Genomic DNA, 20,262 nt, shown 5'->3' on the forward strand with positions numbered 1-20,262 from the left:
GCTGTGAGTTGGTTAGGTGAGCCTGACCGGCCTGTTCCCTGGCAGCCTTCAGAATACAATCACATTTGTCTGGAGTCAAAGAAGAGGTTAAAATGACATGACGATCCCACCAAGTTAAATCATATGCTTGTACAATATGTTGGAATTCCTTAATAAAACCGGAGAGATTGGCGGAAAATGAGCCCAGTCTCTTTTCAAGTTGAGCAAGGTCAGGAAGGGAAAAAGGAACATGGACACGGACCGTGGCTTCTGCACCAGCCACCTCACAAAGCAGGGCCAAGAGAGAGGGGAATGGGGCCTGTAACTCGGCCGGGTCAGACTCCGGCATCCACGTGTCCTCGCAAAACGGCTGCTGTGAGTCAGCAGAATTGCAGGCCTGTGGCCCAGAAGGACCACCAGGTGGCGCCTGTGAGTTGCCACGTGGCAACCAAGATGGCGGCTGCAGCTGGCTGGAATCTCCAGCTGGCATGACTCGGGCAGTAGCGCTGGGAAGGGAGGAAAGCTGGGAACGTAGGCACAGGAAGGCCTGTATGTACAGAACCTCTGGCCATTTACCAGACCGTTTGCAAAAGTTACTGAGAGCAGTCAACATTCTAAGATCAACGTACCCATCTCAGGCCATCGAAAATTATTACCTAAATCATATGTCGGCCAGACCTTTGTGCAGACAAAAATGAGCCTCTTGGGGCACAGTTCCCCAGATAAACTCAGAGTCTGGAGATTAACCAGAACACGGCCTAGTGTGTACTGCGAGTCAATCGTTGATGGCTGACTTCCCCCATGACTGGTCAGCGGGCAAGGACGAATGCAGGGATTTGGCATCCCAAGTCCCGCCTGATATCCGGTAACAATGGGGCTGTGTTTGAGAAAGGACGTCTCCGTTTCTTTTACACAACCGTACGGGGGCCTGGCCTTCCAAAAACTTGGATACCAGAATTCTGGATTTATTATCAGCCGTGAACCCAAGTTCTGAAGGCTAAAAGCTGGAACCCGCTTGCCCAAAGCAAGGGAAGTTTACCACAGTGTAAGCCGCTGAAAGGCTGCAGAGCCGGGAGCACAGCATGGGGTGGAATCAGGGCCAGATGAGAATATAAGATGGCTGCCGCTCCCAGGATTGGCTAGGAGTCTAGAAGGAGGAGTTCAAGATGGCCGCTCCCAGAGTGAGCATGTGCCTGGGTAAAATGGCCACCAGTTGAATGGCGTGGTTACCTGGTTCATGCCCCACGCGTGGGGCAGACTCTGAGCCTGAGCCACGTGGCGTGCGCCCCACAGGTCCGACCAGGCAGGCGGGAGGGTCAGAGTACTTGCCGGGGTCCAGGTAGCGCGTAGAGTCCGGGCTGAAGCAGAGCGGGATGCCAGCGTGGGGAGTGCTGAGAGCTGCAAGCATAGAGGCAGCGGGAAGCGCTGAAAACGTAGCTCAGTGGCGGGTGAGGCGGTTCAGTAAAAGAAAATAAAAAGCAGCAGTGCGTCCTTAGCTGCGCAGATCAAAGGACAGGAGTCCGCCTGGTTTCGGCACCACTATGCAAAGTAAAATGCAAGTCCATATACAATGTAAACACGAGAGAGGTCCAGTACACGTGCAATCCGCTTTTTAATGGTACGGTTCTCCCGGGGATGGGGGGCTGGGGGGTCCTGGAGACTCGCGGCCCATCCGGAGGATGAAGGGAGGGACCTCCCTTTTTAAGGTGTGCATCTCAGGTTGTGGGATTTACTCGTGAAGCCGCCCTCCTCTCGCAAGATACAGCTCGTGGGGCAGAGTCTGGAAGGGACCCCGACTTATCAAGCAGGAAGTGCACACAGCCGCAGAGCAGAGTCTATGGAGAACTTCTTCCCTAGGCCTCAGTTTACCCAGAAGTGCATTGGGGGCGTAGTTCAGGGCTCTGAAGCCTGTGCACAGCCCGTGCCCTCACCCAGGCCCCACGACGGGGCTCTGCACCAGGTGGCCACCCTGGTCCCTATGCTGGCCTTGGTGTGCAGAGGCCCCGCAGGCAAGGGCTCACGCGCTCCTTCCCCCACCCACTTGAGGCTGAAGGCCCCTGCCTCCCTGGGACGGCTGCTAGAAACCTGCCCTAGAACCTGGAGGAGGTCGGCAGGGGAGTGGAGCCCCTGGGCAGGCCTCCAGGCCGGATAGGAAGTGTCTGGTGCGGTTACACACAGCGGAGACTCCGGGGCAGAGGGTGCCAGGGAAGGAAGCCATGGGGCGGGCCAGGAGGGAAGTGGCACAGAAGGGAGGCGAGGCCTGGTTCCAGTCCTGGTCTCCCAGCCTGCTGGGCCCGGAAGCCGTGTGGCAGAGGATGCGCTGGACCTCAGCGGCCCAGGTGTGGTTTAATGTGCACTCTGCTATTTTGGTCTTGAAGTACCTAATGGCCTTTGAATGAGGCTCTGAAGTGTTCTTCTGTGGTAGGTACATAGGTGTTCGTTCATTATTATTTTTTGAGTACTTTTTCCAGGGCATTTCTACCTCCAAACTATGCCCCCTAGCAGCTTTTAGGGTTTTTTTAATTTTTAAAAATTTTGTGTGTGTGTGCGTGGAACTGGAGATGGAACCCAGGGGCATTCTATGTCCGAGCTACAACCCCAGCCCTATTTTTGATTCTTTATTTTGAAACAGGGTCTCACTAAGTTTCAAAGAACCAGTGTAGCTGAGGTTGTCCACAAACCAAGATCCTCTAGTCTCAGTCTCCCAAATGCTGGGATTACAAGTGCGCACCACCACATCCGGCTAGTTGTTTGTTTGTTTGTTTGTTTGTTTGTTTGTTTGTTTTGTGGTACTGGGGGTGGAACCCAAAGGCTTTCTACCTCCAGGCTATACTCCCAGACCTTTTTTATATTTTATTTGGAAACAGGGTCTCACTAAGTTGCTGAGAGCCTCACTAAGTAGCTGAGGCTGGCTTTGAACCTGTGCGATCCTCCTGTCTCAGCCTCCCAAGTGCTGGGATTACAAGCGTGTGCCCACCACACCTGGCTAGTTTTTTTTGTTTTTGAAACAGGGTCTTGCTAAGTTGCTAAGGCTGGCCTAGAACCTATGATCCTCCTATCTCTACCTCCCAAATCCTGGGATTATAGGCACCCACCACTACCACACCTTGAACTCTTAACTTGTGTGTGTGTGTGCGTGTGTGTGTGTGTGTGTGTTAGAGTTCACTTATATAAAGATAATTTACAAAAGAGCACAATTTGACAAATTAGAAAAATGCCTACTGCAAGTAACCTAGTTAATAATCTATCCGAATAGTAAAGCTAAAAAGCAGAAACACAGACATGGCCAGTCATGAGATTACACAAGTGTGAGAAGGCAGTACTTAGTACTTAGTACTAAGTGTGCCTTAGTACTGGGAATTGAGGAAACGGGAATGTGTCTAGGAAATACCAAGGAGAAGTAGGAAGAACCAACCACCATTTAGGGAAGAAATAACAATTTTAATTGTCAAAAAGTTGCCTCCAAAAAGGATTTCAAGCCGGGCGTGGTGGCGCACGCTTGTAATCCCCGCGCTTGGGAGGCAGAGACAGAAGGATCGCGCAGGTTCAAAGCCAGCCACCCTGTTTCCAAATAAAAATATAAAAAATAGGTCTGGGAGTGTAGCCCAGAGGTAGAAGGGTTTCCAGGAACCCCAGTACCACCAAAAAAAAAAAAAAAAAGATTTCTATGTACCAGTGTTTATTTGGGCTTTTTTTTTTCTACTTTAAAAAATGAGATTTTTTTTTTTTTTGCTTGATAAACTTTTTATAGCAAGCAGCGATGGGAAGCTTCCTAACTCCCTTTATAAGAGGGAGTCCCATACCATGCAATTCACAGAAGAGAATGCTCCAGACCCTCATTCAAACGCCACGAGGAGCTGGGCACCATGGTGCATGCGGCAATCCCAGTACTTGGGAGGGCGAGACAGGAGGTGTGCGGCAGCACCTGTGGGGCAGCGGAGGGCCGTGGGGCAGGCTGGGCTCCGCGGAGCAGTGGCGTGCAGACCTCGACCGCTCCGGGCCTGGAAAGTGCCCGGTTAGATTGTTTACACTGCTCCCAAACAGACTCCACGGAAACCGCAAAATCCGACCACAGAGCACTAGGAAAAATGTCAGCAAACATCCCACCGCCATCCCAAGGTGTAGACGCTTCCCAAACCAACAGAGTCCCTACGCGGTGCCCACCAAGTACGCAGTGCCTCTGGGCACGATGGCGCGTGCCTGGGATCCCAGGACAGGAGGAGCCCAGGCTCGAGGCCAGCACGTGGTAAGTTAGCCATATCCTGCCTGTTTCAAAGTAAAAAGAAATAAATAGAGCTGGGGTAGAGCTTGGAGGTAGAACAGTCCTGGGTTCAATCCCCAGCTACACACACACACACACACACTCCCAGTGCCAGGATTTATGGGGAAGTCATTCACAAGAGCACCTCTCAGAATAGTAGGGAAAACTGCTTTGGAAGAATAGAAATCACTGGCCTCCAGGGGTTGAGTGATCCTGGAATCCTCAGCACAGGAGACCACTGGCTGTTACGTAATCATTTGGAAAAATAGAAGTTGCAAATGTTGAAAATAGGAAGATCTAAAATGTTTTTTCTAGTTGAGGGGGATAAATTTTTTGGGGAGTGGGTCTGAGGATGGAACCCAGGGGCGTTCTACCTCCAAGCCCTATTTTATATTCTTTATTTGGAAACAGGGTCTCACTGAGTTGCAGAGGGCCTCACTAAGTCGCTGTGGCTGGCCACGAACCGCGATCCTCCGGTCTCAGCCTCCCGAATGCTGGGATGGCAAGCGTGCCCACCACGCCCGGCAAGGGGGAAACTATTTAAAGCTGAAAACAATGGAAGTGGTCATGGAAAATGCAGACATGCATAATAGTGTGTGTGTGTGCGTGTGTGAGTGCATACGTGACGCATTTGTACAACAGGTCATTATGAGTGCTGTTTAGACATAAGTACGCAGCACGTACACTGATGAAGCCGTGGCACGTGGAGGGCTGGCTTCACTCCAACGTCCCCAAGAAGAGCTCCCGGGGACTCGGGCAAATGTGGATGCCCTCAGGGATGGCAGCCAGGGCGTGAGCCGGCCGCTCGCAGAGGGAACCAGGTGCTGAAAGCAGACACCAGCCGCCAAATAAGTGCTGTGCGGGCCGCGTTCCTGGGGCGGCCTCGGGACAGAGCAGCCCTTCCCAGGTCCCTGCCCCTGGGCCGCTGAGCACTTGGAAACTGACTGCAGTGTCTCCTTCCTGGGGGTGGTGACAAGAATCCTTCGCTCTGTTGACCTCGGTTTCTGTGTCCCAATTACTGCGACTTCCAGATCGACAGGCCCTGATCACAGTGACTTCTCATCTGAGACGGCTGCTGCAGGGGGACAGGGTTGGCATGTCATCCGGATCGTCAGCTGCAGCCTGGCCAGAGGCTCCAGCAAGGCCCAGGAGCGCCCAGGACCCTGCAGACAGCTGGTCCAGAAGAGCCGCCCTCTGGCCAGCATCGTGGGCATGCTGAAAGCTGGGAGGAAAGCCCTGGCCCACTCCCCCGTGTGCACACAGGGAGGCCGGAGCGGGGCCTGGCAAGGGTCCAGCCTAGCCCAGGGGGCCCACAGACTGGCACACAGGCTCCAGAGCCTCGGGGAAGGTCCTGGAGGGGTGGCCACTGCCCAGGGACACATGCCAGGCCTGTCACCAGCTGGAGGCAGAGCAAGCCATGACCACAGACTCTGGGCTGGCCAGAGTAACGCTGCTTCAGTCTCTCCTCCATCAGAGCTGGTTGCTACAGGGCCCCGGAGCCAGTGTCCTGTCTGGCTGGTACCTGGGCATCGGCAGCCACTCTCTGTCTTGTCCCTGGCTATTTCTCCCTCCCCTGCACCAGTAGCCCTGCATGAACAGCCGGGCTCTCGGGGGGCTTGTTGTTCCAGCACCCTTCTGCACAGAACACCAGGGAGGAGGTGAATCGGCCCCACCGACCTCCCACCGGGCCCCAGAGCCACACACAGCAGCTTCTGATGGCCGACGTCACCTGGCGGTACCCGGCTGTCCACTCCATTCCCAGCCAGCATCGTTGCCACGGTTACTGAGCCCAGGGCTCAGTTACACACACACACACACACACACACACACACACACACACTGGACATCCCTGCCCCACACCGCGCCCCTGCCCTGGCTGCTGGCTGTTCTTCAGACTGGAGTTGGAGCTGGAACCAGCCTCATCATTTTGACGACACCCAGGCCCCAGTTCCCGAGTGAAAATGTCCAGGCCGGTGTCAGACGTGGGCTGCACCAGCGCTGTCTGAGCTCAACAGTCAGCACCCTGGACCTCAGAACCTCGGGTGACGCTCCGAAAATAGAACGGGACCCTGGCTCCTGTGACTGGCTCCATCAGGGCTGTTTGGCGGTCACTGCTGCTCGGCCCTCGGCCCAGCCTTGCCCTTCCTCAGGGTTGGGGGTTTCTCCTGAGCTTGCCTGTGGTGGGCAAGACAGAGAGGGGCCTGCAGCAAGTTCAGAGAGCGCGACTCGGCTGTCCTCAGAGGCGAGCAGGGGCTGGCAGCCGAAGCCGCGGGCAGCTCTGGAAGCTGCACGGCAGGGCCCAGATTCTGAGGATGGGGCAGGAGCCGAGACCAGACAGCAGCACCCAGAGGGCGGGACAGAGCGCTGAGGGAGGCCGCCCGCTGCCGGGGTCACGCAGGGCAAGGGCTGGAGAGAGAGAGAGAGAGAGAGAGAGAGAGAGAGAGAGTGTGTGTGTGTGTGTGTGTGTGTGTGTGTGTGCAAATCCTGGAAGCCAGCGCGCCCGCTCTGCCCACATCGGGGTCCACTGGGAGGGCAAGCCAGTCTGGCGGCAGGGGAGGCAGGCTGACAGAGGGCCGTGAAGGAATGACCTTGAGGGCCGAGATGGCGATGGGGCCCAGGGTGACACTGGGCTCTGAGGGCCCAAGCAATGCAAGTCATTATTTCAGAATGCTGGAGGTCAGAGGTCAGAGGTCAGGCCTGGCTGTCACTGGCAGGCTGGCTCCCCTGGCTGACTCCTGGCCTTCTGGAGCTGCCTGCAGTCCTGGCTCATGGCCCTTGGCTCATCACACCTCTCTCCCTCCGGCCTCACATCCCCTCCCTATTTGGGACCCAGGGTGACACCCAGCCCCTCGGCTGCCCCAGACTAACCTCCATCACCAGGTGGTTAACGTACCCCACCTGCAATCCCCCTGGCCCCCGGCTCCCAGGGTGAGGACTGGGTGGCTGGCAGGCAGCTTGGGGCTGACTCTGCCCACCACAGAGCCTGGCACGAGGCACGTGGGCCATGAACAGCAGGTGCTGGGCAGAGGTTGTGCCGCAGCCCACGTCCCCGGGGGACACGTGGCTGGAAACAGAAGGGCCGCCTGAACCCGCAGCCCCAGGGCTGAGCAGGTGACAGCTACACGACCCGACCCGTGGCAGGGACCAGCCTCAGGAGCGGAGCCCCGGGGGGAGGGTGCTGTGTGCCTCCAGCAGCGGACGAGGGCAACAGGTTCACAGCCCAGGTGCCTGACTGCAGGACCGCAGGGGGCGAGGCAGGGCGAGGCAGAAGGGCCACAGCCCAGGACAGCGTGTCCTCAAATGAGTGCAGTGTGCTGGGCCTCTGAGGACGGGCTCTCCTGGGTCCACGCCAGCGGGGGACCCAGAATGCCCGGGAGGGTGGGGTCACTTCGGGGCCTGGTCTGTGTGCATGGGGAAGGGAGAGGGGCCTGCTGCCCACAGCTACAGCACAGGGAGGCCAGAGGGGGGTGGCCACAAGTCTGGGCAGGGAGGGAAGGGGCCCCCAACCCAGGGCCTCCTGAACAGCCACGCCTGGGCCAATTCCAGGAGCAAAGGGATGGTTCTCCAGGACCTGACTCTCTTCCTGCCCCCCCAGGTCACACTGTCCCCAGGACCCTGGTCACACTGTGGACAGACCCCCCAGGCAGCGAGTGCCTGGCATGAGGTCCTAGGATGGGGCCCGAGTCTCCACAGGAGCCTGAGGCCCCTGGTTGGGCAGCAGCCCTCTCAACCACGCTACACAGACTGCACACTGCGGGGGGTGCTGAGGCTGAGTCCCTCCACAGAGACTGCGCACTGTGGGGGTGCTGAGGCTGAGTCCCTCCAGAGACTGCACACTGTGGGGGGTGCTGAGGCTGAGTTCCTCCACAGAGACTGCACACTGTGGGGGTGCTGAGGCTGAGTCCCTCCACAGAGACTGCGTACTGTGAGGGGTGCTGAGGCTGAGTTCCTCCACAGAGACTACACACTGTGGGGGTGCTGAGGCTGAGTCCCTCCAGAGACTGCACACTGCGGGGGGTGCTGAGGCTGAGTCCCTCCACAGAGACACTCCACGGAGCATGGACACGGCTGGAGCTGCCCCTGCGCACTGGACACACGGCTGCTTCACTCTGCACCCCACGGGGCACCCCGAGAGCCACCCGGCCCTCACCCTCGCTCCTGTGTTCAGCCTGGTCTCCTCTGGACAGAAAGCCCCACAGGCCCAGGACCCTGACCGCTGGGCTGGACACCACCCTCCGACCTCCTCCGTGCCCCGGGCCTCAGCCCCGCCACCCAGCTCCAGGCAGGCGGAGGCCGCCGGCAGCCAGGCCCAGCTCCCCTGGAACCTGAGCAGGGCTCCCAGTGCCGTGGGTCCTCTGCAGCACCGTGTGGCACAAGGGAGCGAGCAGACCCTGCTCCCGCTCACCAGCCGGCAGGACAGGTCGACTCCCGCTGCGCATGCCGGCCGCCCTGACCCCGGGCTCAGACCAAGGCGGCTGGCTGGGACTGCAGGGGCGTGCCCAGAGAGCCCCACATCCCCACTGTGAGGCGCCGATCCTTTCCAGACACGACCCCGTTCTCACCCTCTAAGCTGCCGCTCGATCCTCCGGCCACACGTCACACCTCAGCTCCATAAACAATTTATACTTGTTTGCTCAGTCTCAAAATAGTTGAAGTAGCTTAAAACGTAAACACTCATACAAAAAGATAGTAAATCAGAAACTAGAGTCATAGAGGTGGAAGTAACATCTACCCTGGACACGGAGTAAAACGGGTAAGAAAACTGAGCGGTAAATGAGCTCCGAGATTCCTGGCAGCAGAGGTGAAAAGAGAAAGGTGCTGTTGCTGGAGCATATAAGTGTCCTGCTGACGCCCTGGGAGCACTGAGTACGCGTCCCCCAGCCCTGTGAAAGGGTGCTTTAGGTAGCAGGCAGTAGAAAAGCAAGGCACGGGAGCGACCCGCGGCACGGGCCTTCTTCCCGCCAGGCCCGGGGAGTGGCGGGGAGGGGGCCTGTGTGTCCGCGGCCCACTTGACACATTGAGAATCCGCGGTGGGCCCTCCGCGGGCTCCCTCCACGCTTTCCCCTCTCAAGGGCTGAAATTTGGGCACAAGGGTTGGTTACTCGAACTCTGAGAACAAAATCTACTGAGAGCTCTCGTGCCCCTGACCTGTCAGAAAGCGGTGGCTCCGGCACTTTGCTCTGAAGGAGGGCTAATCCTTCGTCCCCGAATGCTCGGGCACCAGTGGGCCAAGGCCACCAGCCCCTCAGTGGAGAGCCAGGCGGCGCCTTCCGCAGGCGACCCCACAGCCCTGCCGCGGTCAGAACGCTCGCTCCCCTCCTCCAGCACCCCTGGGAGCGGCCGGCAGGGTGATGGGAGGCGCCTGGGCTCCGGCCCGGCTGGAGCAAGTCCTGGGTGTACTGTCAGGCCAGGCGCCCACCTCCAGAGCCTCAGTTTCCTGCACAGTCAAATGACCACCCCCGCTGCGGCGCTGCAGGAAGCGCGTGCCAGCCGGATGCACTGGACGCAGCGCTGCGGCGCCCCTCGCTCAGCCGCTCCGGCTCAGGCCGGCCCCGCCTGCTGCGGAGGCCACGGTGGGTGGGCGCTGGCGCTAGGGCACAGGGCGGCGGGGTCCCTGGAGACCGGGGCACTGGGCAGGGACTTCAGGTACTCCAGGTGGCGCCTGGCGTCCTCCTGGTTGTGTCGCACGTAGTACACAACGTAGGTGGTCACCATGGCGAACCAGCCGAACATGGTGACCAGCATGACCACGTCGGTGGTCTTGTGGTGGGTGCTGCAGAAGCTGACGCCCGAGTCCAGCACCTGGATCAGCGGCTTCCCCACGAACTCCTCCTGGGCCGACGTGCGGCAGGAGATCTCGTCCACTGAGTCGGGGTCCAGCTTCAGCTCCCACAGCGCCTCCTGCAGGGCGCACTCGCAGTGCAGAGGGTTGCCAGACAGGCGGATCTTGGCGCTCAGCTTGCCCAGGGCATCCTTGGGGATCCTCCGGATGTGGTTGTGGGACAGGTCCAGCAGCCGCAGGCCCCCAGCCAGGCCCGAGAAGGCGGCGGGGCCGATGGTCTCGATGTGGTTGTGGGACAGGTCCAGCTCTCTCAGCCGCTGCAGGTGCTGGAAGGCGCCGTTGGTGATGCGGGAGATCTTGTTGGCGTCCAGCTTGAGGAGCACGGCGTCGGCCGGGATGTCCCCGGGGACCTCCTGCAGGCCCCTGGCGCTGCAGTGGACGGCCACCGCCCCAGCGTGGTCAGGGCACTGGCAGGCCTGTGGGCAGGAGGCGCCCAAGCGCAGGCAGAAGAGGAGGAAGAGGCAAGCCCCAGGGGCAGGGGCCAGGGGAAAGCGGGCGCTCTGCCTGCCCGGAGCGCCCATCCTGCCTGGGGCGGGGACAGGGGACAGTCCTTCCCCCCACCCCCGGGGCAGGACTCATCCAGCGCAGACTCGAACTCTCCTTCCTGCCGCCCCTGGAGGCGCTGAATTCTAAGAACACAAGAGAAAGGGGAGAGAGACGGGCCCATCAGTGTCCACTGTGGTCCAGCCACCATGGGGCAGCTAGGAGGGAGAGGACAGTGCGGGCAGAGGAGGGCTCTGGGGTGGGGGCTCCCCTTAAGAGCTGCCCTGCAACTTACTCCGGAGACTCCCAACGCCACCCAGTGCTCCGGGGAGGGCAGCTGGTGCTGCCCACCGGCTGGAGGCAGGCCCCAGCTAGGTGGTCAGAGAGCCCTGCGCGCGGCCATGGTCACCCCCCAAGGCTGGGGCGCCGGAGGTCCAGCCCCAGCGGGCCCCAGGCTCTCCAGGAGCTGGGGCGGGGTCTCCCTTCCCATCCTGGGTGGGTGACCGGCCCAGCGAGCTCCGCGGCGGGGCTAGCTGCCTGCCGCTAGCTGCGACACCTTAAAGATGGCCAGAACGAATTCGGCTCCTCTCCGCCAGCCCCCAAGACCGCGGCCCGCCCGCGCTGGGAGAGCGGAGCGGGAAGCCGCGGCGCGGGCCGCCGGGAGGGCGTGGCGGGGCGCGGGGCTGGGGCGCGGTCGGGGTCCGGGGCCGGTGGGGGCCGCGCCCGGGCGGCGGGGGCTCTACCTGCGCGGCGGTGGCCGGCGGTGCTCGCGCGGCTCGGGCCTCCCGGAGCCGATCCCGCCACGCCCAGCCGAGGCCCCGCCCACCGCTGGCAGAGAAGGCGGGGCCGGGGCGGGGCCGGCGAGCCGGGGCGGGGCCGGGGCCCGGTGGGCGGGGCCTGTGGGGAGCGGTGGGCGGGTCTGCGAGGGGCTGGGGGCGAGGCGGGCGGGGCTTCCTGGAGGAGGCGGGTTTCCATCTGCTCTTTTGCTTTCTGTCCCTCTTCTTTCAGGACATCTCGGCCCACTTTTTATGGGGCTCTTTGTCTTCTTCCTGAGTTTTGAGCGTTCTCCGTATCTCCCTAAGAGTCCTTTATCAGAGCTGCAATTTGGCTTCCCATTCTCTTAGCAGCTTTGTAAAGAGTGGATGTTTCTGATTTTGAAGATATCCCAGGTGGCAGTGCTTCTTTTCTTTTATGGAGCATGCTTTTGATGTCACATGTAAGACATCTTTGCCTAACCCAAAGGCATGAAGATCTTACAGTGTCAGGGCTTTGCCTCTGGGTCTGTTTTGCATTTTGAATTTGTCTGAGGGATGTGGATCAAAGTTTATTTTTGTGTGTATAGTTAATTAGCTTTTCACGCCTGTGTGCTAGGAAGAACATCTTTCTCTAGTCTGCTGAGAACTTTTTTTTTAATTAGGATTGGAGCTGAATTTTGTTTTCCTGTGTCACTTGTAACCTCTCTTTTTAGTCTGTCAACAGCATGGATAATTGTGATTTATTTTCAGGTGTTAACTCAGCCTTGTGTTGCCTTGTCGTGCTGTATTATTATTTTTGCATGTGGTTGAATTATTCAGTACACACACAACTGCCAAGAGTGTTTTTTCTTGACTACATGTTTCTGGTGTGTTACTTGAGAAGTCGTCCATTTCTTCTAAGTTGTTGAATTGATCAGCAAAGTTAATCATATGCCCTTATTACCTTTTCAATATCCCTAAGATATGAGTGACATCACCTCTCTCATTCCTGATCTGGGTGAGTCCTGTCTTCTTTTTCTCCTCCTCCTTCTTCATCAATTATATTGATCTCAAAGAACAAATCTTGGGTTCATTGGTCTCTCTATTGTTTTTTTCACTCTGATTTGTATTGTTTGTTTTGCTTACATGAGTTTAACTTTCTCTTCTTTTTCTGATTTCTTAAGCTGGAAGCAGGGCCACTGGTCTGTAACGTTTCCTATTCAATGGTATATATTCAGGACTATGAATTTTCCTCTAGGCCCTGCTTTAACTGCATCCCAAGAATTCTGATGTGTTGTATTTTGTTATCATTAAGTTTAAAATTCTTTCTAGGCCAGGTGTGGTGGCGCACACTTGTCATCCCAGCATTTGGGAGCCTGAGACAGGAAGATCCAGGTTCGCATCCACCCTCAGCTACTTAGTGAAGCCCTTTGCAACTCAGTGAGACCCTGTTTCAAAAAATAAAGAATAAAGCCGGGCGTAGTGGCACACACTCATAATCCCCGCACTTGGGAGGCTGAGACAGGAGGATCACGCAGGTTGGAAGCCAGCCTCAGCTACTTAGTAAGGCTCTCAGCAACTTAGTGAGACCCTGTTTCCAAATAAAATAGAAAATAGGTCTGGGAGTGTGGCCCAAAGGTAGAAAGCCTCTGGGTTCCATCCCCAGCACCACATGAAGAAAGAAAGAGAGAAAGAAAGAAAGAAAGAAAGAAAGAAAGAAAGAAAGAAAGAAAGAGAGAGAGAGAGAAGAGAGAAAGAAAGATAGGGCTGGGGGTATAGTTAGGAGGCAGAATGCCCCTGGGTTCCATCCCCAGTACTACAAAAAATTTTTTCTAATTTCCATTTTTATTTATTTTTGCTCCTTCTAAAATTTAGAAGTATTTGATTTAATTTCCAGCTATTTTGGAGTTTTAGAGATGTTTCTGTTTTAGTTATAGTGTATATTCATTGCCATCAGAGGACGTACTCTGCACACTGTGGGTCCTCGCATTCACATTTTGTGCCCAGCACACAGCTTAGAACTCTCACGGTGCCCTTGAACGCGTGTTCTGCTTGTCGGTGGCGGGTTCCATAAATGTCAAAGAAGCTGGGGATACTGCGAGGGTTACTGAGTAGTTTCTGTGATCACCAGCATCCTGTCCACCTGCTCTGTGGATTACCAGAGAGAGGTGTTGAAATCTTAACTGTAACATAGATTGTCTATTTTTCCTGCGGTTCCCAGTTTTCGCTTTGTACATTTTGAAACTCTGTTCAGGCGACGTCATGCTGTTGCTTGGCTGCCCCCATCACCTTGCGAGACGGCCTTCCGTGTCCCACTGGAAGTCTACTTTGATGTTAACTGGGCCGCTCCAGCATCCCTTCCATTAGGCTGCCGTGAGAAAGCTCCTTCCATCCTTTTCCTTTAACCTAACATGTCCTTAGGCTTAAAGCAGTTTCCTTCAAGACTTCCCAAGTGTCAAAGTGAGGAGATAGAAAGGAAATAGGCAGATAGGGAAGAGGCCTCGGTAGAAAAAATCCTGAGGGGCGAGGAATACTAACTTCCAAGGCTTTTGAGATCAGCTATTCCAAGGTTCAGAGATAAGGACCAAAGCTTCACAAAGCCATCTGTTACTAATCAACAAACCCAGGAGCCATCACTGGAGCAAGTCTGACACTTTACTGAGAGGAGACTCTTCAAAGGACTTGCAAATACCCTATGCAAATTCTGAGAGCTGCTTCCCAGAATTCCCAAAATCCCAAACTCACCACAACCAAAAAGAGGACATGCAGACATCTATAAAACCCCTAGCGCAGTCACCAAATTGGGGTTTTTCCCTTTCGGGGATGCCCTCCCCTTTGGGGAGCATTTCTCTCTCTCACAGGTTGTGTTAGCCTTGAGAGAAGGTGGAGTACAATGAAGGCATTTGGCCCAGGCTGCTCTTGGGTAGTGACCTGAAGGCCTCTGCTGGACATCAAGACTGACCAGGCCCCTAGGGGTGACCTGCACCTCTATTCTGGCAGATCGCATAACCCTGGGAGAAAGTAGTTTGCAACTGACGGCACTTAGCTCGGGCTACACTCGGGTAGTGACCTGAAGACAGCTACTGGACACTAGAGCCCCGACAGCCCCTTTGGGGTGTTCGGCCACTTTTTCCTATTCTTTTCTGGGAGATCACATGGACCCTGGGAGAAAGTAGTTTGTAACTGATGGCACTCGGCTTGGGCTACACTTGGGTAGTGACCTGAAGACAGCTACTGGACCCCAGAGTTCCGACAGCCCCTTTGGGGTGTTCAGCCATATTTTCTTATTCCCTGCTGCTTCCAATAAACCATTTACTCCCCTTCCTGCAGTCTGCGGGTGTCATTCTTCACTCACCGTAGACAAGAACCCGGTAAGGAAACTCCGAGTTTCTTCTCAAGAAACTCCGTTTCAAAAGTGCCTCCTTCGATGTAACTCTGAAGGGGGAGGAGAACTTCACAGCAGAGACACCATGTTTGTAACAAGGTCGGCGCCATCAGTGGCCAGACGGGTCGACAGCAGAGACCCTGGACTTGAGTCCCCAAACGGGCACAGCCTTGCCCTGGGCCACCCCTGCCTGAGCATCGCCTGTGCCCAGCCACAAACAGGCCCCAGACGCACCCAGATCAGAAATGGTGTCCAGAGTGCCTGCTCAGCACACTCCAAAGTGGACAGGTCACTAGAGACAGGAACAGACCCAGGTACCATCGCAGACGGCAGACACGGAGGAGGAACGCCAGCTCAATGCAGCGCGGTCCTGGGACAAAGGCCGCTGGTGAGAAATCAGGGAAGCTGAGGAAGGTCAGCAAGGCTCCGGTGTTTGCCCAGGGCTGTTTCCCAGCCGTGGTGGCTTGCGTTCAGAGGGCCCATCACTCTGGCTGGCCCGAGGCTGCCTCTTGCCGCGGTCGTCTGCTCTTGCCTTCATCTGGAGGCGGTATTTGCTATGGTTTGGATATATACTTTGAGTGTCCCCCACGGGCCCGGGCAGTGCTGTTGGGAGGTGGTGGACCTTCAGAATCCATGGCCCCAGGGAGGGCTTAGGTCATGGGGGCGTGCCCCCGAGGGACAGCGGGACCCCCTCCAGGTGCAGGCGCGTTTTGCTACAGCTCACACTCTGGCCACAGCCGTCTGTCATGAAGTGATGGCGTCGGGGTCCGCCTGCCAAGCCCTCGCCATGCTCTTCAGACTCTGAACCTCCAATCTCGGAGCTCACTCAGCCTTTTCTCTTCCTACCTCTGGGATCTCCTTAGAATTGGTTGGCGTCCCCTCTGAGTCACTGCCGTGGCTGTGACCTATCATAGTCCTCCTTCAGCGCTCGCCAGGGTCCTGTAGGCTTAGTGTCAGGTCCCCGCGGCGGGGTCCTCACCAGCCTTGGTCGTGGTTTTCACGGGCTTTACTTCTGTGTGTGGCAAGCCCCACGATGCCTCGTTATTATCTTTGCTTTCAACTACCGATTATCGTGTGTGTGTGTGTGTGTGTGTGTGTGTGTGAGAGAGAGAGAGAGAGAGAGAGAGAGAGAGAGAGAGAGGGACTGAGACTGACTGGGGACTTAACCCAGGGGCATTCTACCTCTAAGATACACCCTCAGCTCTATTTTTATTTATTTATTTATTGTTTTGAAACAGGGTTTCACTAGTTTGCTGAGGACCTCACTGAGTGACTGAGGCTGTCCTTGAACCTGCAGTCCTCCTGTCTCACCTTTCCAAGTACCAGGCCTGCACCACCACCCCCAGCCTGAATTATTTTTTAAAGAGATTAAAACAAACTGAGCTGTCAAGCTGGCCTATTAAATATTAAGAGATGCCAAGGGGGACCCACATACTGTGAAATACTTTAATATTTAAATTAAACAAATCAATACAGTTACCATTGGACCTGGAAGAATCTACCGACATTACAGAGTGAAGGGTGCTGTGTACAGAGTGCACACTGTGTGCTGGTTCGAAAGCAGGCAAGACTCCTCCACGGGAGGCTGGAGAGCCGGCAGCCCTTGAGCCTAATGCACAACTGGAAGAGTTCTGAATCCTGATCTGGGAGTTAACATGAGCACCAGGACACCAGTGGTGCGCAGAAGGGGTGTGCCTGTGTTGGAGCGAGAGCTCAGCCTCAGTAAAGGAAAGCGGAGCAGCCAGAATCTATGTGCTCAAAACGAATGACCGTGGTGTAAACACTCAGGGCCGAACGACCGTGGTGTGAATATAGGCGTTGACTGACTGCCGGGCGCCAGCGCTGCACTTCATGAGCGCGTCCCCTTTGGGTCTCCGGAGGGCGTGAGGGGCTGCCTCTCCAGGTGGTGATGTGCCAGGCCTCTGGGGGCCTGCGGGCCCCTGTCCACCCTGACCACCGCCTGTGCTTTCAGAACACCAGCAGCCTCGTACTGCCGTGTGGTCTGGCTGCGAGGCCCCCTCCCCTGACCAAAAGTGGGCTTGGGCAGAGAATTTGTTCATCTGTCCGCCGGGAACCCAGGCCTCGTGTGGGGTGCAGTGCAGTTCTGTTAACCGCTCTCCCTGTGGGGTGTCTGGCCGGCGGGATCTGAGCAAGCCCTCCAGGGATGCCCACGCAGGCGCCAAGCTCCCCAGGGATGCCCACGCAGGCTCCAAGCCCCCCAGATATGCCCACACAGGCGCCAAGCCCCCCCAGGGATGCCCACACAGGCGCCAAGCTCCCAGCAGCCAGAGGCTGGATGAAATCAAACAGACGCGTCGACATCTTGGCGAGGTCAGCACTGTCCCCACCTGCTGGGGAGGGCTGCAGAGCGGCCTGGACGGGCCTTTCCCCACCCGTGGGCCCTGGGGTGCCTGTGCCCAGCTCCTCCCTGTCCCCCAGGCCCGCCCCTGCCCAGCCATCAGGCCACAGGCATCATCAAGCAGTGCTGCTGCAAGGGAGAGGACCCAGGCCAGGCGGAGCCTCGGCACCTGACCAAGGCTGGAGTACACTGTCCTCTGCAGCTCTGGCCAGCTGGCCCGAGCCCTCCCTACACAACCGGAATTCCTGGGCTCCTGCAGGGTCTTGAAGACCTGGACTGGAAGCAGAAAGGCCCGCGATGGTGCTGTGCCCCCCAGGCGGTGCCCTGGCCTCTGTGCAGGGCGGCGTGGCGAGCCACTGGCCAGCCTAGAACCCTCCCTGCAGCCCCTTCACCCACCGGCAAAAGATGCCACCAGACAGCTCCATTTCTCTTCTCAGCTCAGCCTCTGTGCTGGGAGCCCAGGCTGCCTCCTGTGTGTCCCCATGAGCTGCCAACCCAGCAGCCCGCCCCCTGGGGGCTTCAAGCTCCCCTCCAGGCCTCTCACTCTGAGGGCTGGGTCCAAATGGGGTCAGTTTTGCGCTTTTTCAAGAGCTGGTTTGAATTGACTTATCATACTATTTCTTTTCTTTTTTTTTTTTTTTTTTTTTTTTGGTACTGGGGATGGAACCCAGGGGCATTCTACCTCCAAGCTACATCTCCAGCCCTATTTTTATTCTTTATTTTGAAACAGGGTCTCACTGAGTTGCAAAGAGCCGCACTAAGTAGATGAAGCTGTCTGTGAACCGTGATCATCCTGTCTCAGTCTCCCAAATGTTGGGATTACAAGCATGCACCACCATGCCTGGCTACTACTCTTTATTTTTTCATGGTGCTGGGGATTGAACCCAGGGACATTCTACTTCTGAGCTACACCTCCAGCCCTATTTATTTTTTTTATTTGGAAACAGGGTCTCGCTAACTTGCTGACATTATCACTAACTTGCTGAAGCTGGCTTTGAACCTGCAATCCTCCTGTCTCAGTCTCTCAAATACTGGGATTACAGGCATGCAGCACCACACCGGCTTCTTTATTTTTTCCCCCATTTAAAAAAAAATTCTAACAGTGGACCTGCGGTGGTGTCTGGGGTAGTTTGTTGCTTCTGAGCTTCCTGAGTCATAGACTTGGGCAAACGTTTCAGGCTTTCTCTTTTCAGGTGCATGGATTTAAGGCTATAAAAGCCCCTCTGAAAACTCTTCAGCCATCCCCAAGGTCACAGCAGCAGGCTCCCTCACTGTCTGCCTTCTAGCACCTTCTGCACCAAGGTTCCTGTGCGCAGTGTGGACGGCTGGCGCTGGGGAGGGGGCGCTGTGCAGGGCTGCTACTGCTTCCTCTGCCCTGACCCCCAGGGACTCCTGGTTATTACTGTGCCCGGCTCAAAGCCCTGGCTTCCTTCCCCAATGCCTGTGACCAAGTGTTGGCCAAGAGTCTCGGGGATGGAGCGCGTCCCTCCTGGTCCACGCCTGTGCACAGGAGGCTCCCGTGTGAGGATGGGCCAGAGAGCCGAGGGGGCAGCAGCTCGAGCCAGGTCTGCGACGGGGCCCATCCCTCCTGGGCCCATCGGCCGAGAGGACTCCGGTGCTGGAGCCACTAGCCGTGTTTTTGTCATCTTGCTGCGTCTGTCCTCTCTAATTGTGGCAGAGGGGGCTCACAGCCCGGAGGTGCCTTAGGGCGTGCTGAGGTCCCCGCAATGGCGTGACACGCTCACACCGTGAGAATCATCTTTTCAGGACCTGCTGTGGTTTGGATGCTGCCGGGGTCACAGAACCTCCACACTCGCCAGGGGGGCTGCACTCCTGCTGTCCACCACGCCACGCGTGTGTTTGCGGGCATGTGTCTACGCTTGCACAGATGATGCATGACTCACGTAACATGTGGTAACGTGTAGAAACAGACCTGCGCACGCGCCTTTATACACACCGGCACACACACACCTACACGCGCAGTCACCGACCGGCTGCAGTCTTGCTGCGTTCCTGTTTCCTGTTGGCGCCGTGGCAGCTCCACCTCTGGAGCCTGCTTCTCGCTGGGGCCTCCCAACGTGGCTTCAAGTACCTGGAAAGCTGCGGTGTTCGTAGGTAGCAGTCCACAGCAGAGCTCGTGGGGATGTGTGTCTTTACCAGTTACTCCTTTGCCAAGACATCCTGCTGCCTCGGCATCTATGTGTTGAGACCCCACTCCACATAGGTAATCTGGCAAAAACGCCCCGAGAAAGAGGTGTCGTCTCTGGCCAAAATATCCCCCACTTTTAGATACCCTTCATGACTATTAATGATTCCTTTTAACTTTCTACACGAATTGCTCCGGTGATGTGAAATTAGGACTATGAAATTGAGTCCGTGGAAATAAACTCTCTAATAATTTGTCTAAACGTCCTTGGCTTTGCTCAATAGTAATGAAAAAACTGGCCAGAACTCAGATGCTGTGATAAGCATTCCAGCTGCAGCAATCACAAAGGGTCTCCGACCCTCACTCCTATCACTAGGTTAAGCTATTAACTCCAGTAAGGTAGCTCAGTTTAAGGTAACTCTGTTTACCCTTGAGATCCTGCCTAGAGACAGAGAAGATAAAAACCTTGTGTGTGACCGTAAAGCAATTTAGTTGATAAACAACTTAGTTGCCCAAATACAATAGACTCAAGGAGAAAGATTGGTGACTTTTACGCCCAGTGTAAATATTCCTGAAGACAGGCTGACCGCATGGTTAATGAATATGACAAAATAAAGGACAGACGTTCTAAATATATATGTATGAAGGAAAAGAAATATCGTAAGAGTAAGAAAAGCATTTTTGCATGAAGAAGAGCTTATCATAAGAAAGTCCCAACTGGGAAAGAAAGGAATTAGAAAGTTAGAAGCAGGTTGCAGAGGGTTTGTGACAGAGAAATGGATTATTAAAGATGGATAGACCTTTAATAGGCTTGTATCTAAAGAAGAGTGTTCAGCAGTTAAGGAAATACATCTGACAATTAAAACCAAGAACCTTGTGGTGTTGTTTGTGGTATTTTGTCTGCAAAACCGTGTTGTGAGTTTGCTTAAGCTTTCAGATTTAGAAGATAAAATGCCAACACCTGAAGAAACTCCATCACATCCACCTGAGTCACCACATCTCCCCACACTTGCTATATGAACTGAGCCCAAAAGATGGAAAGTTCCAAGAAAGCCAAAGAAGATTCCCCGAGA

The 20,262-nt window shown here is 56.0% G+C and overlaps 1 protein-coding gene across 1 annotated transcript; it reads right to left on the reverse strand.

The window, feature by feature from the left end:
• Positions 1 to 9,781: 9,781 nt before the first annotated feature.
• On the reverse strand, positions 9,782 to 10,603 carry LRRC3 (leucine rich repeat containing 3; the record flags this gene model as incomplete). The annotated part of the gene is made up of 1 exon (XM_080696040.1): positions 9,782 to 10,603. The coding sequence occupies one exon, from the start codon at positions 10,601 to 10,603 to the stop codon at positions 9,782 to 9,784; it is 822 nt and encodes a 273-aa protein (XP_080552166.1).
• Between the last annotated feature and the right edge of the window lie 9,659 nt (positions 10,604 to 20,262).

This window comes from Muscardinus avellanarius (assembly GCF_963383645.1).
Source record: "Muscardinus avellanarius genome assembly, chromosome: 5".
Classification (NCBI taxonomy): Eukaryota; Metazoa; Chordata; class Mammalia; order Rodentia; family Gliridae; genus Muscardinus; species Muscardinus avellanarius.